The sequence below is a fragment of the Rhizopus delemar genome, genomic scaffold (assembly GCF_000149305.1).
Source record: "Rhizopus delemar RA 99-880 supercont3.6 genomic scaffold, whole genome shotgun sequence".
NCBI classification, from domain to species: domain Eukaryota; kingdom Fungi; phylum Mucoromycota; class Mucoromycetes; order Mucorales; family Rhizopodaceae; genus Rhizopus; species Rhizopus delemar.
In genome coordinates this window covers 1437686-1455073 of record NW_027137832.1, presented here as the reverse complement: position 1 = coordinate 1455073, position 17388 = coordinate 1437686, and the positions used below count along the sequence as shown (strand labels likewise).

Sequence of the window (17388 nt, the reverse complement as noted above, 5' to 3'; positions counted from 1 at the left end):
GCTTTATTTTTTATGTGCAAACAAAAGATGTGAAAATAAAGATTTTAGTTTATAAAAGATACGAATTTTTTTTTTTTTTGATAGTTGATACAAGATGTACATATAACTTGTTTATTTACAGATATAGATAGAATAAATATGAATAATATTACACTGACACATACAATACAAAAGGGAGGAAGGAGATGCCAATTGGATCCCTTTTTTCTTTTCTATGAAGCACTTTCATTTTTAATTACACTATTGACACATCCATTTTCCACACGAAGGTGTCGATTCAAGGCATCCATTCTAGCAAATGTCTTGTTACAATATTGGCATGCAAATGGCTTGATCCCCCAATGAAGCTTTTCATGTCGATTACGATCATGTTGCCGAGCAAATTTTCTACCACAATGACTGCAAGCAAAAGGCTTTTCTGAGGTATGGGTACGCATGTGAGAGGAAAGGTTGTAGGGACGATTGAAGACCTTGCCACATCCAGGATGAGGACATGGATGGTTGCCGTTTTCTGTCGAATTCGATCGCGCTCTCTTTTCGCTCAGCGTTCGACGTACAGAGACAGCTTTCTGAGTGGTTGAGATCAGGTCATGCGAGGGCTTGGGTGGTTCGGACAGCCCACGGTTTCTGGTGGTAGGAACCTTCTTGACCGCCAGGTGCTCTTCGAAAGAAGAGGAGGAGGGTATGACGACCTGGTTTAACAGATCAAGTGAATGAAAGGAACTCGTGTCAAAATCGTCCGTTGTGTTCACTGAGGAAGCAGGAGAGAGCTGCATGTTGGGTGTCCAGCATAACCAGTCGGTACCTTGATGTCCTGCATTCAAGAATTCATCAAGAAATGATGGCGATGGTTGAGGTGGTTGTGTTGTTAGCTCTGATGAATGTGCTGCTATAAATCGATCGACGAGTTCTAAAGGAGGAGGAGCAGTGACAGGTGTTGGCTCTGTGACTGAAATACAAGGTTGGATTTCTAAGCTTAATCTGTTATTTCTATTGGTTTGAGGGGTGTTTTGAGACAAGGTTGGAACCAAAGGTGTAATCAAAGGGAAGCCCAATCCTTGAGGATAAAGCTCGCTTTGAGAAAAAAAGTTTAAGAAACTTGAGTCTGTGTTTTGGTTATTGATTGATTGATAGGAATTATAACGAGAAGACCACATATTCAAGGTTGATTGTCTTTTACTTTTCTAATTTCTCAAACGTTTTTATACTTTTTTTTTTTTTTTAATAGAGTCATGCTTGTGTATTTTTAGCAACACAGTTTCACAAACTGTTTGTGATATGTCGTTTGCTCAGCTTTCTAAAGGTAAATGCTCTTTTTTCAAACATCCATAAGACCTCACATCTAAAAATAAATGATGTTGCAGAATTAATTAGTCAACAGGCAGACTGTCTTTTTTTTTTTTTTTTTTTTTTTTTTTTTTTTTTTTTTTTTTTTTTTAAAATGCATTCTTAAAAGAGTCAATTTATGAAGACGCGTTTTGCTGGATAGGGTTTTGCTCATGAAAACATGAAAGAGATTTGAACCAAAGAGGACAAGTGGATAGCATTACAGTGCCTAGAAAGTAGATGATGGCCTGTGCTGTAGTATACACCATCTTTTACAGGGTTGATTGTAAGCATCTATAAGATGTAAACTCTGAAAGTGATGGGTTTAATAAATCAATATAAATTGTATTAAACCTTATAAAAATAGTTTTAATAATGACCTTTAGACGAAATCGGCAATGGCCCTGTTCTCATTCGTCTCGCTCTTTGTCATTTCAAAGTGGATAAGGGCTGTGCATGGGCTTGTGACAAGGAAGACTTTTTACCAAATTTGAAACAGGAAAAATCCGCAACTGTCTTGACTAATCGTTTGGCCCGAGATGCATTTGGTTCTGTTGACGTATGGGTTCCTTCATCGATTGTTTGGGCTAAGCAAAAAAAATAAATAAATAAGAGAACAGCCATTCTGATAAATCAATGAGAATCGCATGACTGTGATTGTATGCTTTTTGCTGCTATGCTGGCAAAGAAATGATTGTTGAACCGGCAAGAGGTTTGAAAGTTGCGACTGGCAATAGACACCCTGTTTTCATGTAACGCAAAGGTTTGGAAAATGCAGTTCAGCTGACGATTGCTTGCAGTAGGCACCTACTTCCTTAATGGGCTGCTGACGAGTCCTTTTCTTCTAAATTGGTTTTTAAAGGTGAAAAGTTATTAATAAGGCCTCACTACAAACCACCCCTCATCCACTTTCTCATACCGCTTTTTTTCAAACACATGCATTACTGCGCTGTCATGGAAACTTGGCTTAGTCCTAATGAATCCTATTTTTTTTTTTTTTCTCTCTCTCTCTCTTTCGCAGTCGGTTCCCAAAAAATAGGTTTACATAGTTACACAAAATCAAAATGTCCCTACCTCTTTTTTCATCATTTAGTTTACAAAAGCAGCCTATGTCAGTAGGATGGTTGAATGAAAAGTACAAGAAACATGCTGAATACAACCAACATTAGGATTTCAAAGGCTATCATTACTAACATGACTTTATCAATAAAAAAAAAAAAGAAAGACAAGCAATCACAGAATAACCTTGGTCAAAGGCATATATAAAAAAAAAGGTTGTATTGAATGTGTTTATATCTTGAAAAGCTTATTTAATTTTGAAACAAAAATGATTTATTTTTATCGACACCCTACAAGGACACTGGCATCATCCAATTCTGATTGAACCAGTGAGGTTTTATATTTTGTACAAAAATAGAAATAAGAAGGTTGAAAGATGAAGAGGATCTTTTTTTTCTCTCTCTCTTTTTTCTTTATGTGACAAACATAAAGTGATAGGTACATGAATTGTTCAATTGAAAAAGAGAAGCACAAGATTAGATTTAATAAACACGAATAAACAAAAATGATATTTGTGGTAGTGCTTGGTGATATCTTATTGAAATCAAATTACATTCATAAAATATATCTCAGGACAAATAAAGCTGTGAATTTAGAAATTAAAAAAGTTTTGAGGTTGATTAGTGATTAATGAAATGATGCTCAATAAAAGATTGAGAAGAACTGTTCAATAGAATATGAGTTAAAGCTATACAGAATAAAATGTCAGTGCGTCAAAAAGAACGGTTGACATTGCTTACAACCTAGTCTTCTTGCACAAAAAGCTCATGATCAAGTTTGAGATGAAACAGGCTAAAAAAATAGGCTCTCTTTCTTCCTTTTCTTTTCGTTTATCTAACCGAGATCAATCACAAACGTGACGTGGTTATCTGATTGAACATGTGAAAATCCTTTGTTGACTGAAGGGACCAAATGAAATCAGCTCAATGGTTTGATGCTAATAAACACATTACAGCATATTGTGTCTTTTGATAACCACCATTAGACTATCACAAATAATACTCACGTCACTCTTGACTATACTTTAAATTCTCTCTTTTCTTTAGTAAAATCGAGAGGAGTTTATACTTCAATTAATATAAATAATAATAGAAAAAAAGAAAAAAAAAAAAAAAAAAAAAAAAAAAACGTATGAGTTGAAATCGAAGCAGGAAAAAAAAAAAAAAAAAAAAAGGATTTGCATTATGTAATCCTTTACGAAAATCCCTTAAAATTAGACAAGAAAAGGGTCCTTTTTGATTGATCTTTAAGAATAGAGAGATTATTTAAATAAGAAAAAGAGAGATGAAATTAGTCTTGTCTTTGATGTGGTGACGATATGTTTTACAAAAGAATGTTAAAAAAGGAAATTTGTAGTGGGGTAAACAAAAAGACCTCCGAAGCTTAGGATCTTTTGAAATAAGTTGATGAATAGACTCTGTGTGTCTGAAGCATACATCGACATCATCATCTGTTGCTCATTCAATACTCTTTTTTTTATAAAAAAAATAAGCAACAAAAAGTGGATTCACTTTTTTATTTTTTTTTTTTTTCTTCTTCTTCTTTAAAGTGCAACCACTTGTTATTCATCTCACGATGATCACGTTACATTCCCTTTTACTTTCCTTTTTCTTTATTTCAAGTCATTTAGTGAACGTATCGTTCTTTTTGACGATACAAACATGAGAAAGGGTGTTTATTATTTTTTTTTTTTTAAAAGAGGTGTATAAAAGGAAGTTTCCGTATAGTGGCTATTGGTGGGATTAAAAGTGTTTCACGGGTGTTGTATCTCAGTTTCTTTGGTCAATGTTTCACGATATCTACCAATTGAAATAAAAGAAACTGGAATACGTAAAAAAAAAAGGGCGCCCTTTTTTCTCTCTCTCTTTTGAATATGAATAATTTTGAATATCAACAACAACCTTTGATGCAAAAGGAAATGTATAAAAATGACGAATTTATAATAAATAATGATTTTCAACCTATTCAACAAGATGCATGGGCACTAAAGACAAATAACCAACTCCTTACAGACCCTGTTGCCTGTGACCTCAGGGATGTTATTGTCTATTACCAATCACAACCAGACTTGCTTCGACTGATTTTATCAAGTAAAGTAGAAGAAGACAAACGAAGGACGGAAGAAGCGAAACTGAGAGCCAAGGAACTCGATTTGTTATTATTAAAACAAAAGGAACACCCGTTCATCTCACAGAACGATCCTCAATCACTCTTCAACCAGCCTCTGATGAACGGACAGCACGAGCTTGGCGAGAGAAGACCGAGTGCGATCGACATCTTGTTAGAAGATGATTGTATCCGTCGTGACTCTGCATTGGGTTCTTCCTTTGATGGTAGCTCGAATTCGAATGATGAATTAGACGAGCGTACTTTTTCACCTGTCTGTTCCAACTCGACTTCTGCTTCCATCTTTTCATTAAGGTACTTGCTCCAGACAACGAATGCATCCTCATCCTCTTTTAATAGTTTTCCTCAACCATCCATGACATCCATCATGACGAATCAAAAAGACATTCATCCACTCTCCCCACCTTTCTCATTCAATCCACAAGAGATCCAATCGGATCAGCCTCGATCCTCTTGTAGTCATGACAACACATTTCTACCTCCAAAAACAAGAAGAAGACGTGAGATGCAGGCCATTTCTAAAATCGTAGAGACCCGAGAGAATCCGTACAACGATGGATTCTTTTGGAAGAATAATGGAAATACAATTCAAAAGAAGACGGGCAACAAGAGCATTTATTATAAATGTTCCAATAGTACAAAGGTAACATGTGAAACCAAGTCTTAAAACCTGTTCTAATGGTTACCATCAGGGTTGTCCGGTGAATAAAACCGTAACAGCAAAAGAAAATGGAGAATATTTGATAAAGTACAGAGGTGAACACTTGCTGGATTGTGGTAAAGTGCAACGTATTGTGGACATGTAACACTTTACTTTATTCCCTCTTATCTGTACATATCATCATCACCCGTCTTTTATGTCCTCTTTTTACCCTGCAATAAATAAAAAAAAAAAAGGAAGGGAAGTGGTTGCTGGATTTCTGTCATGGATCATAACAAACCTTATTTTATACCCCAACCCCCCATCCCTCAATCCCATTTTTTTTTGTTTTTGTTTTTTTCACTCACAGGTTCCCAAGGGTCCTTTTTTTTTTTTTTTTTTACTCATTTTGAGTCGATTCATTTGATTGGAGAAGACGCATTTTATGTCAGTTATTAAAAAAGGAAACGAGATTTTCTGGTTTTTCTTGTTTATTTTTGCATTATTGAATTCATTCTTTTTTTTTTTTTTCTTTTTTTATAAAATGTTTGCTACACTTGAACTACCTTTAAAAGGTTTACGATCCTAACTTTCGATGTGCATCTCAACTAAACATGGATTGATAGATGACAGCAAACAAAAACGACTCAAGGTTGGAAGAGCCTGTCATCCTTGCCGAATGAAGAAAATAAAGGTACACAAGACAACACTTGGTGAATACAATCATCATCAACTCTTTTTTTGTATAGTGCGATGGCAAGCAACCTTGTATGCAGGTACAATCTATCCTAAACGGCTCACACCTCACTCACCTCTTTCTTTGCCTCTAAAATAGTGCAAAGGTAAGATGAAAATCAAAGACAAGCTCACTCTTTGGCTGATAAACCAATAGCTCGAAGACGCAAATGCTCTTATTTAAAGAACCCAGACGAAAATCTGATTCGATTACAACCTTTAGACAATCCAGAAACAACCGATCCAGTGGATGACAACAAGAAATATACGCCCGACAGATCACACAGTCTGTTTGCAACGCAACCCGACCTGATCCACACAGACCCGTCACAGCACCCCTCTTCCACCCGACCCGACACAATGATCCGACAGCTCACCCAGGGCCTCGTCCAGCTCTCGCTGAACACGGACGAGAGCACGAAGCTGGAGAATGAGAATGTGACGCCCTGGCGTAGTTATGGTGAATTCGTTTGCTGGACACCTGAGCCTCCGCTACCGACTTATTACAGTACACCGATCGAGATGCCTTCACGTTCAAGTCAAGAAGAACTGATCGACCTCTTTTTTACCGACTGCTGCCCCCACCTCCTCCCGATCCTCTCACGTACCCTGTTTTACGATCAACTCCAGATCAAGGGCCCACTGATCACGCCCCTCTTGCTCAACGTGATCTATGCCCACGCATCCAAACGATCCTCACCGCAGGCAGCCGAGGACGAGGTCTATTACCATCGGGCGAGGAAGCTGATGGACGATTTCTTGGACGTGCCACGGATCAGCACCGTGATCGCGCTGATCTATCTGGCGCTGTATGAACCCGGTCAACACCGATCGAGTCGAGCGTGGATGTACAGCGGGATGGCGATCCGGATGTGTTTCGAACTCGGTCTGCATACCTCGCACTACAGCAGCCAGATGTCTCAGTGCGACATTGAGCTTCGTAAACGTGTGTTGTGGGCATGTTTTGTGATGGACAAGCTAGAGAGTTGTACGATGGAAAGACCTTGGATGCTGGCAGCCAAGGCCATTGCGATCGATCTGCCCATCGCTTTACCCGAGGATACGGTGGGCGAACGGGTCTTGCTGGAGGCCTTTAATCAGCTCTGTAAGCTGATGATGCTGGTTGAAAAAGTGATTCGGTTCTTTACGTACGAGGTCCAGGCGCTCTGGACGGTCCATGAGGAAAATCAAATCCTTCAGTTCTTGGACACCCTTTACCGCTGGAGAGAGATGCTGCCTGCCGAATTGCGCTGGACAGAGAACGAGATCCCACCGATGGCCGCCATCGTCAACCTTCACTTGCTCTGTCATGACCTCGAACTGTCCCTGATCATGTGCTGCAAACAGAATGAGCATCGCGACAGACGACGTACCCTGGCCAATGCGATCACGACCATCGTCTCCCTCACCCTCAAGCATCCTCCTCTGATCTATGCCCCTTCCTTCTCGGCCTTCTCGGCTGTCTTTGCCGCCCTGACGCATGCCGTTGACTTTCATCATCCCGTGTTGGCAGAGGAAGCCCAGAGGGAGTTTAGGAAAAGCCTGAGCGACATCCGGCTGCTGATGGAAAAGATGGCCATGCCCGACTTGCGCAATTTCTCTCGTCTGATCGATCTCACCCTCCAACCCAAGGAAAATTATACAACCGCCTTCTCTGCCATCAGTGACCTCTGTCAAAAAGATCATGAGCTGTTTGCTGGTCAATCATCCCTCATGCCATTCGCACTCGATCATCCTTCTCCTTCACCGGCGACCATGGCAGCAAGCGGGCTGGGCACACCAGGATCGATCACGCCCAGTTCGAGTATCGAGCCGGCCGATTACACCTTTGAACTGATCTCGGTGGCGGATGAATGGGCCAATTCAATCTTGTATTAAACAAATCATGTGTAAAAGAATTGATATTTTTTTTTGTGTGTATAAAAGTTGAAACACTTGTAACAATCTTTTTTTTTTTTTTTTTCTGTTGCATTTTAAAAAGGACACTAGGAATTGTATAGAAAGACAAGAATCATGTTTATTTATTCAAGAAAACAGAATATTTTTTTTTATTATTAAAAAAGAAAAGGGATAAACAAAATGAATACAATAAGCAGCTTGTATAAAATATGAAACCATTAAAAAAAATTACTATTGTAACAAAGACGGACATACTAAACTTGATTTTTTTTTTTGTTACTTTTCCTACAAACCTCTATTCTTGTTCAAAAGCCAGACTGTTTAGGTTGTAACAAGTCTTTTGGATACCAACCATATTTTTTTTTTATTATTTCAGGGATGTGTGTGTGTATATGTGTGGCAGCACAGACAATGGTGTGTCTAAAGGATGAAAAACTCATGTGAACAAAAAGAAAGAGCTGAACACAGGGTTTCAGCCTTTTGTCTTACACTAAATTAAAGCTTGTCATGGGCCGGGATCACGCAGATATGAAACGCATCTTGATTTGATGGCTGTTGATCTTTCTAAAAGATGTCTACTCATCCTACAAAAACACAAGGCTCGGTTGAAAGAACTTGGAAGTCATCTCTCTTAAGCTGACACTCTAATCTTTGTTTGATGAATACAGAACAATAAGTCTTCAAGTTTTTATTGTAAACAAAAGAAAAAAAAGGGGGAACAGAATTCTATTTCAAAGAGAGAACATGCATTTTTTTTTTAAAGTATAGCCAGCCCACTTTTTTTTTTTTTTTTTTCGGGTATCAAAGGTTTGTGTTGCTTTAAGACTGCAATACAATTTTTTTTTAAGGAGGGAGATATTTACAAAAAGAGAAGGAAGGAGAAAAGTTATGAAATAACCAATAATTTTCGAAACACTTTTCTTGTATTTGATTTAATCTTGTTGAATAAAGTTGATTTCTTCTTTTTTGGTAGCACAGGTAAAGGCTTTTCATCAAGGCTAATATCAGATAATGATTCAATGTTATCATCATCCTCTCGTTCCATCTTTTGCTTCTTTCCTTCTAATTCTTGTACCATTGTCAAGTCACCGATGTCATTACCACCGTAATATTGATTTGCTTCTTCAGCCCAAGACAATCCAGGCAAAGTGTTTTGTGCTTGATTGTTTTGAATTGATTTTTGTACAGAAAGATGAAACCCTTTGAGGATCTCATTTAATTCAGACTGTCCAGTAGACAGATATTGATGGACTTGGGATAATAGTTGCTTTTCTTGTTCTTCTTGTTTGTTTACAGGCACATATTGTTTAAAGCAAAGAAAATTATTCAACTCGTTTGTTGACTTGTCATGAAAGGTGTACATAAAATCTTGAGTGGCCCAATCAAATGATTCTGGTACTTTATAATCAAGAGGTGAAGATAATTTTGGTAAACCAGCATCGGATGGAAAAAGAATATCACTCGAATTATTAAATTCACAATCCATTTTTTATAAAGAATAAGAAACAAGAAGAAGAAAAAAAAAGAAAATAAGAAAAAGATGAATTTATATTTCATAGATGCTTCAAATCTTGTGTCTTGATGCACGACAATTTTTTTTTTTTTTTTCAAGGTGCCACTAACGGAACTAACAATTCCGATGATTAAAAAGAAAAGGGAAATGTTTTTCTTATTTATTTGTTAAAGGATAAATGAATAAAAAAAGGATTAAGCCGATAACAAGTAATATTGTCAACAAGTTACAAACAGCTTTTAGACTAAATTTTTGTCTCTTTTTTATTTCTCCTTGTTGTACTTCCTTTAATTTATCTAATTCTTTATATTCATCGTCTATCCACACAATAGAGGATTGAAGGCGTGGGTGAAATGTGTGGATCCCAAGACCAATGGTTGACAGCGAGTTGGTTGATACTTGACGTGTCGGTGATTTTAATTTATTAATTGAATCAGATGAGTTTTGCATATAAGCACTTTCAGGGTACTCAAGATGACTACGACTGGCTATTGAATCATTCATAAAGTATAAGATTTATTATTTAAAAGAGAAAAAAAAAAAAAAAAAAAAAAGGAAAAAAAGAAAAAATGTTCATTACATCTCTCATACCCTTTCTCTCTCTCTCTCTCTCTCTTTCTCTTTTCTCTCTTTTCGCTTTCTTTCTATTCCCCTTAAACAATGTCGGTATGCATTCAACCGAGGGAAAAGAATCTTTTTCCTTTTTAAGAAAATAGAATAGCTTTTCAAAAGAGAAAATCTTCTATTCATTATCTTCACTTATTTTGTAATTTACCTATTCTTGATCAAATAACCGCGGCTTTTTTTTTTTTTTTTTTTTATGACTTTACTTTATACAGCTTGAAAACGTAATCATTGTTATAAAGCATACGTTAATTAAAAGAAAAAATGATGCATTTTGTAGATCCTATTGACTTGGATAGAAACAAGTGAAAATGAAGATCAACATCAGATTATTAAACAGTAATATTATTTTAATAGTGAAACAGTCCAGAATCATTGATGAGCCCTGGTAATAAATTGGATTGAAAAAATTGTGGGGTTATCTAATTGAAACATTGTATAGAAAATTCCCTTCATTTTTGTTTTTTTTTTGGATACAATAGGAATTTACAGAGTGCAAATTGGATATTATAAACAGTAAGAAAAAATGAAACGAGGGGGGGGGAGAGAAAAGAGGATCCTCATTCCCCTTTATTGTACATAGCCAGTTCAGATCTTAATGAACTATCTTTATACTCTCTCACGTGGATACAATAGTCTGTACTTGTCCTACAGACTTTAGAGTTGCAGATGATGAAGGCAAAAAGGAATTACTGTTTGAGTAGAGATCAGCTTGCCAAAGACAGTCTTGATTTAAACAGCTTATGTTGTGAAAGTAATCGGATCCTTGGTCAGAATACAACCATTGAACAAAAACAAAATACAACGACAATCATGACTCATACCAACTTGGCTTGTTCAAATCACTAATCGATCAAAAGCATGAGTATTCACAGGTATTTTGTATAGTCAACTTAGTACCCTTTCCTCTCTCTCTCTCCTTTTTTTTTTTTTTTTTTTTTTTTTTTTTTTTGCAACATTGTGAGGTGATGTATGGTAAAATAAGGCAAGTACACTCACCAAAAAGTCATACCATTTTATAAGAAAGTGATACGTTGCTCATTTTCAAATGTGCAGCAATATACTCCCACAACTATCCTAATACAATCATTTTCTAAACAGACTTGGTCAGATTCCGCCTAGAATTTACAATGCTTACAACCCTAAAGCTATAAATCTAAACCATGTTCTCGTTCGATTATGTATTTTTTAAATTTATGACAAGAGTCCTTAACAATGAAAACTTTGTGCAAGTTCTATAATCAAGGAGAGGGTAAACTATGGATTATTAGACTTAATGTGGGTACTGTGCCATATGACGTGTTGTGTAATACACGTAGGTGTAGCGCTTATTTGTAATGAACCTAAATTCAAACCTTGGTCACTTTTTGTAATGTCTTTCTGACATTGGACTAGCTTCAAAAACAAATAAATTTTGTCTTGAACATTTTCAATCTTGTAATTCCTACCTGTCACCAGAAGGCTTTCTCTCTCTCTCTCTCTCTCTTTTTTTTTTTTTTTTTTTTTTTTTTTTTTTTTAAAAAAAAAATTTTTTTTCTGCCAAGGTTTTCTAACAAGAAATGAAATTGCTCATAAGCCTGTCTGTACTACTGAGGATCGATACATCTTGTGTAAGAAACACGGTAAGCATAACGACATTCAAGTTTTTACGCTAATTTTTCTGCAAAAAAAAAAAAAAAAAAAAAAATAGCTTAATTATAACATGATGCAACGATAGCATCACTTTACATATAAAAAAAAAGGGAAGCGTGTGAATCATGACAGAGGAATTTACATGTAAACATGGGGATGTCAACTATTGTCCAAAACATTACGTCTAGTTTACAAGACTTTTTATTTAGTATTGTACTTTCTCAATTTGATCATTCATACGCGCAAGTTTTATCATTCAACACGCATAAAGACTTGTATAGGCAAATCCTTTTTCTGTGCAGTTTGTTTGTTATTGCTGTGCAACACATTAAAGAAAGCGTCATCTAATATACCATTGTCGTTCCTGCTATAATAGACTAGTGACTGAATCATGTCATTTTAAGTTACCAAGTCAAAGAAAGATGCAACTTCCATAGACTTTGTTTATCATAGGTTATCAGGTAATACGATTTCCAAGCAGGTTAAAATATCCACTCGGGCAAAATATAGCAATACTGATTCAATAGCTAATCAAACATTTTGCTGCGTTTGTTATAATGACTATAGATCTATAGTGGGTGCTATTGGATCCATGCAAATCTTTCTTAAAGAGATAATAAAGCATTGGGTATATTCTCGTTATCAAAACAATGGGCTACTATTGCAAGTATGTATATACATGCATTTGCTTTGAAAGATCATCATAAACTGACGTCCCCAGCATATATGCTTTGTTGGTGTCGTATTCCGATTTGAAGCAAAATTCACATTTAAGTTACAAAATTAGAGTAATGAATGCTTCACAAAAACTTTTTCATTCTTTTCTTTATCATTCAGCCATAACTAGTTCCACTCCCTCCTCGAGCTCTATCGTCTTTTAACAAGAAACCATTGTTGGACTTGGCTTGCGTTGTATCTGTGTAATAGGGGTCCTACACTATACATATGCTCGTTATAGTCCGTGGTCTGCATCCTATTATTAACAGAGTTGTCTTCTTTCAGAAGGTGTAGTGGTCTCTTACTAAAGCTTTCTATATTTCTACAATACCATTCAGCCAAGCGAAATCTACAAGGTGGATCATTCGAGCTACATGCCGTACATGACTAAAAACGTAAGCAACTGCTCAATGTCTGTTGCCTTTTTCATGATGTATGCCATCCACAGTCTCAAGGAATTATGAACATCTCGCATATCTTGTTAAATTCCTTTATAAATCGAAATAGCATTGTATTGATACTTCAAGATTAATTTCCTTTTGAATAGAAAAAAAAAAAAAAAAAAAAAAAAAAAAAAAAAACCACCTCCACCATTACCCAATGAAAAAGTAAAGATCCTTAGCATACAATACTCCCTAACTTTAAGCACGTTACTTTATTTTGGTATATTTTTAAAATAGCAAAACACAAGACGTATATTATATATTTTAATCAATCGTCAGTCTTTTTCATTTGATTTTAAATATAAAAAAAAAAAATAACAGCAAATTCCAAAGAACTATTGAGCTTTTATGAGTTGAACATTCTCATAAAAGCAATGGAAATCACCAGCGGAAAGGGTAAACTAGAATATGACTTCATATCGACCACAAACCTTGTTTAAACAATGGGAAATAAGTTAACAAGTGGCAGAGTAGTCTAGAATTTTACTTTCATCTACAATAGTCCGTACATCAGATACATGATCTTGAAAAGAAAAGGATATGCTTCAATTAACCCTCTTTTTATATTATATTTAATTGGAATGTTAGACGTGCAACAACCAATTATATTGCAAAGTTTGAGGCATATACCATCAGTCGAACATGGAATTAAGGCTATGGTTGCATCATTCGCAGTCAAGAATGCTTACTGTCATTCTTTGATTCCGAGAATATTTAATATGACATTCATTGGCATATCGACTGCATTGGCTTTATGTTGATCATAATTAAGATTATAGAAAGGAAATTGTAAAGAAACGTTTATCACGCGTTCGTCGATATAGCCATAGCATATGAGATGAAGAATGCGCCCAAAGCAACTTATACTTGCATATCATTCAAGCATTAGCCCATGGCATTTCTTAAATGCTTGGTATCGCAGTACTTTTCTCTTATTTGATAAAAAGCGAAAACAGACGCGTCTCAAACATAGAATGATGTTGGTCTTTTCAACACATCCTTGTTATTTGAGAAATTTATGAAACGTAATCAATTCGTTTTTTCCATTGAGCACTGCAGAAATACAGGAATGCTAAAGAATAATAAAAAAGGCAAGTTTCATAGTAACAAAGCATGTTCGTTTGACAAACCAAGGTGAACAACGTGAACTAAAAGAGTAATAGCTTAAAAGTTACACAAATAAAACAATTATAACGTATATTGCCTCTTTTTTAATAAAAGTTGCCGTTTTGATTTCTCTGATGCTTACAAGAGTCATTCGATTACTTGTTATAACAAACCATACTTTAGTCCTTTATTTTCAGCTGCAAACCCTGATTTTCAGACATCAAAAAGCGGGGGTTGATTTTTTTCAGATAGTCTCGCCAAGTGACAGGAGAAAGGAGGAAGAAGAGGAGAATAAAATCAAGGAACAGTCTGGCATGACATGCATATTTCACCTACCACTTGTCATACAAAAAAAAAAAAAAAAAAAAAAAAAAAAAAAAAGCTTCACCTGCCACGAGATTGACAGCACCTGCTTGCAAAGCTCATTGAGACTCAGCCGACGCATCTGGAAATAGACAACACTTTTATTTTTCTTCTTTTTTTTTTGCCTTTTTGAAAATGACTTTATTTTCAAAATTCACAAAAGCCAGCAGCAGTGAAAAAACAGTACACCCTTGGTCACAACGCAAGTTAAGTGGAAGCAGTGCTGCTTTACCAAGATTTGGACATGGAGCAGCCATGATTGACAATCAGCACCTTCTTGTATTCGGCGGGTTTCATAAAGGCAGCATAAAAAAGAATTTGTTTTTGATAGATACAAGTAATGATTGCTGAACAGCGCTTTGTTATATAAATGTTTCAAACAATTTATTTTAATAGACACAATGTCTGCCAGTACAATCCATGCCTCGGGTGATATTCCTTCCCCAAGAGGCTCTACAGCTATTGTCTCGATCGATGGACTTGTGCTGTGTAATGAAAAAGACCTTAAACGACATGTAACTAATATGATGACCATAGTGTTTGGCGGAGAACCCATCAATTCAGGAGAAGTTTGGGATCCTCAATTATACATTTTGCACACACGTAAATAGATCAGAACATCCATTGCTCTTAAACCTATAAAAGTCCCATTATTAACATTTAGATCCTATCTAATAGATTCAAATCAATGGTCAAAAATTAGAATTAGTGGTAACCCACCTCGTGGTAGATCAGGACACACAATGTCAGCTCATAATGGCAGTATATACGTTTGGGGTGGACATCATCAAGGCCAATATTTGAATGATTTGTATATGTTTAATATAAAGGAATGTGAGTAAAAAATAAAAATAAAAATAAAAAAAATAGAGCGTAAAAAATATGAAGCAAGTGTATTAATAGAACAATGAAAAAAAAAAAATCTCAGCAAAAGCAGAATGGCAGCTTATTCCATATACCAATCAAGCACCATCACCAAGAGCAGGACACATATCAGTCGCTTATGATAACAAGTTGTACATGTAATACATTCTTAATGTTGTAGTTATACAGATTAGCGCATACTCATTGTCTAATTTAGTTTTGGCGGTGTTGATACCAGCCATTTGTATAACGATATCTGGTATTTTGATCTCATTACGCAAACTTGGAATCAAGTGAATGCAGTTGGCTATATACCAACGCCAAGGGAGAGCTGTGGAGCTGCTTTAGTAGACGATACTATATATATATTTGGAGGAAGAGGTATAAATGGCGTACCATTGGGCGATTTATATGCATTTCGTATTAAAAGTAAGTTTAGAAGGGAGGGAGAGAGAGAGAGAGAGAGAGAAAAGGGGATAAAAAACAGATTTTAAACTGGATAAACATCTAGATCAAAGATGGTTTACTTTTCAAAACATGGGAGTACCTCCCTCAGCTCGATATGGTGCATCATTAACTTCCAATCAAAGCAAAATTTATGTTTATGGCGGTGAATACCTTCATGGAAAAGCAGAAGATGGACCATATGTACATGTTTTAGATTGCTGTAAGTAAATTGACTTGATCATGCCATCCAACTGACCAAAGGCCACCTTTAGCTAAAATAAAATATCCCCCAGAAAACAGTACTCTTAAGAACGAGGAAAAAGATCAATTAGTGACCAAATTGAATATATCAAAGACCACGTTGAACGATGTGAAAGATACCCAGCAAATGAATGCAATAAATAAATCAAATGTAACAGACTTGGTGCAATCTACCAAGTCAGAGGTAATCATGAATGCTCAAAATTACATGAGCCAAACTAAAACATGATTTTTTTTAAAGTATATCAAATTATCAAACCCGCCGTGTAACTTGGAAGAATATTCTGACAGAGCATCCTCCAAGACGTCTATAGAAATACAATCTGATACATATAAGCTGAGCCATATCAAAGGACGCGAGCCAACGTCAAGAACGCCATCACCTCGTCCTCCTCGAGGAGGAATACCAGCAGGCGTACCAAACAGAGTCTCTGCTCCGAATTCAGAAGAAAAAGGCAAATTGCTTAAAGAAATTCTGGTTCGTGACACAATCATTTCTGAGATGAAGAAAAAAGAGCAGTGGTGGCGTACAGAGGTCTCCATTCTTCGACACACGTGCAGCCATTCAGAAGAAGCATTTTCAAATGAAGACAAAATTCAAGACGCAATGTTGTTTGAGTTTAGAAAGGATAAGGATGAAAATCGGTTGCTGCTAGAGCAACTCGTTCAAACAAAAGCCGAAGTTCGAAAAGTCAAAAACAGCGTTTCTAAACAGATGGATTCTCTGATGCATAATTTATCAAAGCCAGAGAGTATTAGGGCTGCTGCACTTGAAGAAGCAGCCTATTATAAAGCAAGATACACGGCAATAAAATCAAGAGACAGAGTAGCCTTAAATCTGCTGGAAGCAGATCGAGTTGGATTATTGGAGCATAGGTTGAAAGAGGCATATGCACAAAAAGAAAGCATCAATACTTTGTTAACGGAAGTTCAAAGACGATCACAAGAAGACCAAACAGCAAGGTTACTGGCTGAGGAGCGCGCGTCGATTGCACAAAAGCAGTCTGAAGTAGCTCAGGAAGCTCATCAAGCAGCGTTGGAAAAAACATCAAAGCTTTATGGTCAGCTATTGAAAACAGAAGCAAAGTGTAGGGAAGACGCTATAAGAATTGCACATTTGTCAAGTAGCTTAGTACATCAACTTTCTTTAAAAGAAGATTGCTTGGATTTGTCTGAAGTGCATATAAAAATGGTTCGTCTGGAGGCAACTAATATCAAATACAGGAATGAAGTTGCTGCTTTACTGAAGCAGTTGGAGGAACGCCAAGATGAACAAGAAAGTCTAAAATCTATGTTGGCTGAAAAAGAGCACGCCTATGCAGAATCATTACTCGAACTTGAAAAAACTCGCATTGAGCTAGACTTGGTGAGGAGGAGCACTACAAACAGAAGCACAGAGAATGGTATAGAAATAGCGACTAGCTCTAAATAAAAGCAAAAAAGAAAAGACAGAAATTTGTATATTTAAGCACGGCTTTGCTCTGTCGACTTTTTTTTTTAGTTTTTGCTTTTTGGGATTATCTGTAAAGCTAAATTGTTCCAAGTCTACTTGAGATATTTATTTTTTATATAAAATAAACAGCTAACTTAGATTAGATGTTTAAAAGCAAAAATTAAAACATCCAACTTTC

At 36.1% G+C, this 17388-nt stretch overlaps 8 protein-coding genes across 8 annotated transcripts; 6 read left to right on the top strand and 2 right to left on the bottom strand.

The window, feature by feature from the left end:
* Window positions 1–212: 212 nt before the first annotated feature.
* On the bottom strand, window positions 213–1157 carry RO3G_08568 (uncharacterized protein; the record flags this gene model as incomplete). Its single annotated transcript, XM_067663158.1, has 1 exon — window positions 213–1157. One exon carries the CDS (start codon window positions 1155–1157, stop codon window positions 213–215), a length of 945 nt encoding a protein of 314 aa, XP_067519259.1.
* A 409-nt stretch (window positions 1158–1566) lies between these two features.
* RO3G_08567 (uncharacterized protein) lies at window positions 1567–1930 on the top strand (the record flags this gene model as incomplete). Its single annotated transcript, XM_067663157.1, has 2 exons — window positions 1567–1612; window positions 1713–1930. The coding sequence occupies 2 exons, from the start codon at window positions 1567–1569 to the stop codon at window positions 1928–1930; spliced, it is 264 nt and encodes an 87-aa protein (XP_067519258.1).
* Window positions 1931–4258: 2328 nt separating this feature from the next.
* On the top strand, window positions 4259–5179 carry RO3G_08566 (uncharacterized protein; the record flags this gene model as incomplete). The annotated part of the gene is made up of 1 exon (XM_067663156.1): window positions 4259–5179. One exon carries the CDS (start codon window positions 4259–4261, stop codon window positions 5177–5179), a length of 921 nt encoding a protein of 306 aa, XP_067519257.1.
* A 1623-nt stretch (window positions 5180–6802) lies between these two features.
* RO3G_08565 (uncharacterized protein) lies at window positions 6803–7765 on the top strand (the record flags this gene model as incomplete). The annotated part of the gene is made up of 1 exon (XM_067663155.1): window positions 6803–7765. One exon carries the CDS (start codon window positions 6803–6805, stop codon window positions 7763–7765), a length of 963 nt encoding a protein of 320 aa, XP_067519256.1.
* A 907-nt stretch (window positions 7766–8672) lies between these two features.
* On the bottom strand, window positions 8673–9272 carry RO3G_08564 (uncharacterized protein; the record flags this gene model as incomplete). Its single annotated transcript, XM_067663154.1, has 1 exon — window positions 8673–9272. The coding sequence occupies one exon, from the start codon at window positions 9270–9272 to the stop codon at window positions 8673–8675; it is 600 nt and encodes a 199-aa protein (XP_067519255.1).
* A 3817-nt stretch (window positions 9273–13089) lies between these two features.
* On the top strand, window positions 13090–13476 carry RO3G_08563 (uncharacterized protein; the record flags this gene model as incomplete). The annotated part of the gene is made up of 2 exons (XM_067663153.1): window positions 13090–13111; window positions 13304–13476. 2 exons carry the CDS (start codon window positions 13090–13092, stop codon window positions 13474–13476), a joined length of 195 nt encoding a protein of 64 aa, XP_067519254.1.
* A 1110-nt stretch (window positions 13477–14586) lies between these two features.
* On the top strand, window positions 14587–15027 carry RO3G_08562 (uncharacterized protein; the record flags this gene model as incomplete). The annotated part of the gene is made up of 3 exons (XM_067663152.1): window positions 14587–14674; window positions 14723–14788; window positions 14864–15027. The coding sequence occupies 3 exons, from the start codon at window positions 14587–14589 to the stop codon at window positions 15025–15027; spliced, it is 318 nt and encodes a 105-aa protein (XP_067519253.1).
* A 559-nt stretch (window positions 15028–15586) lies between these two features.
* Window positions 15587–17284, top strand: RO3G_08561 (uncharacterized protein; the record flags this gene model as incomplete). Its single annotated transcript, XM_067663151.1, has 4 exons — window positions 15587–15716; window positions 15916–15941; window positions 16095–17160; window positions 17259–17284. 4 exons carry the CDS (start codon window positions 15587–15589, stop codon window positions 17282–17284), a joined length of 1248 nt encoding a protein of 415 aa, XP_067519252.1.
* Between the last annotated feature and the right edge of the window lie 104 nt (window positions 17285–17388).